The sequence below is a fragment of the Amaranthus tricolor genome, chromosome 16 (genome assembly GCF_026212465.1).
Source record: "Amaranthus tricolor cultivar Red isolate AtriRed21 chromosome 16, ASM2621246v1, whole genome shotgun sequence".
Lineage (NCBI taxonomy): Eukaryota > Viridiplantae > Streptophyta > Magnoliopsida > Caryophyllales > Amaranthaceae > Amaranthus > Amaranthus tricolor.
Window position 1 is genome coordinate 20,118,013 of NC_080062.1, and position 4,962 is coordinate 20,122,974.

At 34.7% G+C, this 4,962-nt stretch overlaps 1 protein-coding gene across 1 annotated transcript; it reads left to right on the forward strand.

Moving 5' to 3' along the window:
- On the forward strand, positions 1–1,508 carry LOC130802925 (uncharacterized). The gene is made up of 2 exons (XM_057667044.1): positions 1–536; positions 1,335–1,508. Exons 1-2 carry the CDS (start codon positions 84–86, stop codon positions 1,506–1,508), a joined length of 627 nt encoding a protein of 208 aa, XP_057523027.1. The 5' UTR covers positions 1–83.
- Positions 1,509–4,962: the final 3,454 nt, after the last annotated feature.

Sequence of the window (4,962 nt, forward strand, 5' to 3'; positions counted from 1 at the left end):
GTCAAAGTATTCTGTTATGAACACCCTTAGTTTGTACACTTTTGATTTGATTACTTTGTTGTTCTTGATTGTTATCAGGGAGCATGGCTATGGAGGTTCTGAAGAAGGTAACATTTGACCCCATTAAGCCTCAAGATGTGTTGGATATTGCTGAAATTCAATTCCGTTTTGTGCAAACACCACAACACCGTTATGCATCACTTCTGAAAGCATGGAAAACGGAAATTTATGACCCAATTCGCAATGAGATGAAAATTGACATTCGGATGAATCTCAAGGCAAAGCGCGTTGAACTTAAGACCATGCTCAACACCCCTGACATAAGCAACCTTGACAAGTGTGCTAGTTTTGTTGAAGCTTTCATGTTGGGTTTTGATCCTGATCAAGTCAGGGATGTTTTTCTCAAGTATGATAGTTTTTATATGGATACTGTTGATATGGAGGAGGAAAAGCGTACACTCAAAGGGGATCACTTGAATCATGCCATAGGAAGGATTTGTGGGAAAGGTGGAAAAACTAAATTTATGATTGAGAATGTGCACCAAGACCACCCTCATCATGTGAGCAAAACAAGGATGATACTAAGAACACAAACACTGAAGACACAAACAATGAAGACACAAACACTAAAGACAAAAACAATGAAGACACAAACATTGAAGTTCAATCCAGCCCAGCCCGAGCACATATGACAACTGAAGCTGACGAACAAGGAGCTGAGGAACAATTACTCAATGCTATGAACATACATGACACAACCATAAGGAAAGCATATATAGTCCTGTATTTAGAAAAGGAAGAATAAGACTCAGTTCTTGTTTAACAAGCTCAAACAGAAGACCCAGCACAGAAGGCCCAGCAGACCCTCAACCTTTCTGTTTCTGTTTTAAGCCTTATGTTTTCTGTTATAGCCGTTAAGAATTAGGCGCCTTTTTTTTATATCCGTTAAGGATTGAAGCCAATTCTATAAATAAGGCTTTCCTCCAAATTGTAATTCATTCATGAACATTAATAATAATTCAATCATTCTTTCAGAGAACAAAGTGTTTGTTTCTGTTTCTGTTTTCTGTCTTGCAAGGTTGAGAGTATTCAAGCCTTAATAGATTCATACTTCTCCAAGATCACGTTTGATCATTGAGAGAATTGTGAGGATTAGGGCCTGTATTCCTTAGGGAAGTCAGTGTCTTCTTCCGGGGATAAGCAGTTGTTCAAGATTCTTAGAATTCCATCCAAACAGACAATCTGATGAAGAAAGATTTTGTTCTTGGTTGTCTGATTTGGTGTGTGTGTGAATAAGGTAAAAATCGTGATTCTCCTCTTCATAATTGGTGCAGAATGCTACTAAAACTAGGATTGTGTTTGCTAGTAAAAAAATTCACATTGTAGAATCATGTGATGCCATTAAAATTGCAAGGGACTCGGTGCGTAGGCTTATTTTGGGTTCACCCGCTGGGAAGATACAATCAATGCTTAAAACGATAACTGCTCGTGCATCAGAACGATTTTAAAATGAGTATGATTAGGTTATATAGTGTTGTTGATAATAAAAAGTTACTAGTATTTGAGTAGGAGATTATAAGGTACTAAATTATTAGTAATCAAGTAAGATAGCATTTACTAGATTCTATTTGTACTTAGTGCTCTAAGTAAAACATTAACCTGTTTTTGTTGATAAGTATGATACCATTAGGGCTGCACACGGTCCGGTATGATCTGGTTTGACAGAAAAATCAGACCGGACCAGAAATTTCGGTCTGGAAATTTTTCAGACCAGACCAGACCAGTCAAGACACCAGACCGGACCAGACCAGACCGTTCTAGAACGGTCTGGTCTGGTCTGGTCTACGTTTTTTTTATTTTTTTGTATTTTTTGTAATTGAGAATCTAAGATAAACGATAATCTGTAAACAAAATACATCACCAAATCCGAAACATTACAAATTTTCAATAGTTAAGTACATCACTAATTTTATAATATAGAACATAAAGTAAATTCATAGTAGTCACTAGTCAGCACTCAGCAATAGCGACTTCATCCATGAATAAGCATCATTGCATCAAGGAACGTCAATAACTGAAGGAGCCAAATTGATTTTCAATAACACTATACAATAAAAACAAACATCAAAAAATATGATTTTATAAAATAAGCATAATACTAATCATGATATGAAAGATCAAATACCATTCTCTAGTTGTGCTATGTCCTCCAAGCACTCCTCAACTTTTGGAGAAGAAGCACGAAGCCAATCTTGACAAGAAATAAGAGCTTCTGCCATCTTTGGACTTAATAAACTTCGAAATGAATCTAGAACTCGACCTCCAGTGCTAAAGGCACTTTCCGATGCAACTGTGGATACAGGAATGACTAGCACATCACGAGTTACAAGAGAAAGAATGGGAAACCTTGAACTATTGTTTTTCCACCATGTCAAAATATCAAAGCCATCTCCGTCTTTTTCTGTAACCTCATCTAAATACTTGTCCACCTCTGTTTTAGTCAATTCCCCATCCTCACGAGATTCTTTGAGTTTTTTAAACTTAGATCTTATAAGTCCTTTTTTTGGAAGACTAGATTCTACATCTTTGCTAGAACTTGAAGCACCATCACTTTGGTTCGTTGTTGCGGATGTGGAATGAAAGCCTTTGTATTCATCATATAAATCATAAAGGGCATTCTTTACCCTCATACAAACAATAGAAGCATCATTATCTTTTGTGTAAATTTGTCTTATCCCAAATTCCACAGTTTCCCATTTATATCTAGGATCAAGTACAGCAGCAACATATAGCATAACATTTAGTTTTTTAGGATTCCCCCAATACTTATCACACTTCTCTTTCATTCTCTTTGCCATTTCCTTAAACTCATAATCAGGACTTTCACACCATTCTTTTAGCAAACAATCAACATCAGTTATATCATCAAAACAATCATTACAAGTAACATATTGTGAACCAGACACACGCAAAGTTAAATTATAAAACACTTCTAATAGTTGAACTAAGTTCTTCACTTGGTCGCAATCATCAGTAGTAGGCTTTCCTAAACCATTCCTATAACCATGGGGATCTAGAAGACGCTCATGAAAATTTGGATCTTCCCCATCATACCTCTCAAGTGCTAATATAAACTTCAAAGCAATGCTTAACATCAAATAAGTTGAGTTCCATCGTGTGACCACATCAAGAGACAACATGTTTTTTGATGGAATCTTCTTATCCGAAACACACTTATAAAACTTTTGAATTCTAGATGAAGAAGATAAAATAAATTTAACAGCACCTCGAACTCGACAAACAGCATCAGTAACTAATTTAAGACCATCATTAACCACTAAGTTCATGATATGAGCAATACATCTTACATGCAAATATTCTCCATTCAACACACTAGTTCCCCACGTTTTGACTCTTGTTTTTAAATAAGCAATTGCTGTGTCATTAGAACTAGCATTGTCAATAGTAATGGTAATCACATTTTCAAGACCCCAAGCAAGCAAACATTTCTCAATTGCCTTTCCAATGGCCTGACCTTTATGACTTGATATTGGACAAAAGTTTAAGATTCTTTTATTTAACTTCCAATCATTATCAATAAAATGAGCAGTTAAACACATATAATTAATTTTTTGAATTGAAGTCCATGTGTCAGTAGTAAGACATAGTCTCCTACAATTAGTTTTTAAAACAGATTTTAGTTTCAACCTTTCATCCAAAAACATCTCGTAACATTCTCTAGTAACAGTCATTCTAGAAGGAACCACAAACTTGTTTTGCATTTGTGAGCAAAAGTACCTAAAACCTTGGGCTTCAAAAAATCTAAAGGGAAGTTCATCAACAATTATCATGAACGCTAAGCCTTTCCTACAAGCCTCATAGTTAAACATCCAACTCTTTATGTGAGCTTCTTGTTCCCCTTGTTCATTAACACTTGATTGAAAACTCAATTGTGTTTGAGTAGCATTTGATTTGTTATTGAGTGAAAATCTAGGACACTTACTTAAATGTGCTCTATAAGTACTAGTCCCATTTACACTAGGATTGCACTTATATCACGACCACAATAGTTGCACTTACATTTCTTTTCCATATTTTTGTTTGTAAATTTGGTGAAGTGATCCCATATGTCGAATCTTGGTTTCACAAGCTTCCTCCTTTGTTTGCTCATAGCTTCGTCCTTTTTGATTTCATTACCATCCTGATCATCCACTTCATTTTCATCGCAAACTATAAAAGGTTCATCCATCGACATCTACAATTGAACCACCAATACTTGCAAGTTACAACTTGTCATTTCAAAGAATATTTCACATATATTCCAAATATTCTGTTTTCACCAGACTGGAATTTATTACGGTTTCCCGGTCCGGTCTGATCTGAAAATTTTAAAACCGGGACTGGATCGGAAACCGTTTTTTTAATAAAAAAAAAACCAGACCAGACCATTTAGACCGTAGACCAGACCAAATATTTAAATTACAGTTTGGTCCGGTTTGATTTACGATTTAGTCCAAACTCTTTTCAACCCTAGATACCATATTACATGAATTTTATATAAATCATGATTATTTATGAAATACAACATAAAAGAAGTTAAACGTCAAGTGCATTTAGTTTGTTTTTTGATGTTATGATTCTGAAATATGAGGTATATATCTATTATTATTATTATTATTATTATTATTATGTATCACTAATTTTCCATTGAGGAACGACTTTAATTAGGCCAGCCCAATTAATTAATTAAAAAAAATAAAATAATTAATTAAAGATAATTAAACGGCTATACATTACTCAACTTTCATTAACCGTCCTATCTTCTACCTACACAAATTCCATTTACTCTTCCCTGTTCTAACTTGATCCCCATGATAATATCAATATTTTCAATACCTCTCATATTCTCTGATACTCATCATCTTCCTCATCACCCATCAAAGTTCAAGCTTTCTTCTTCCT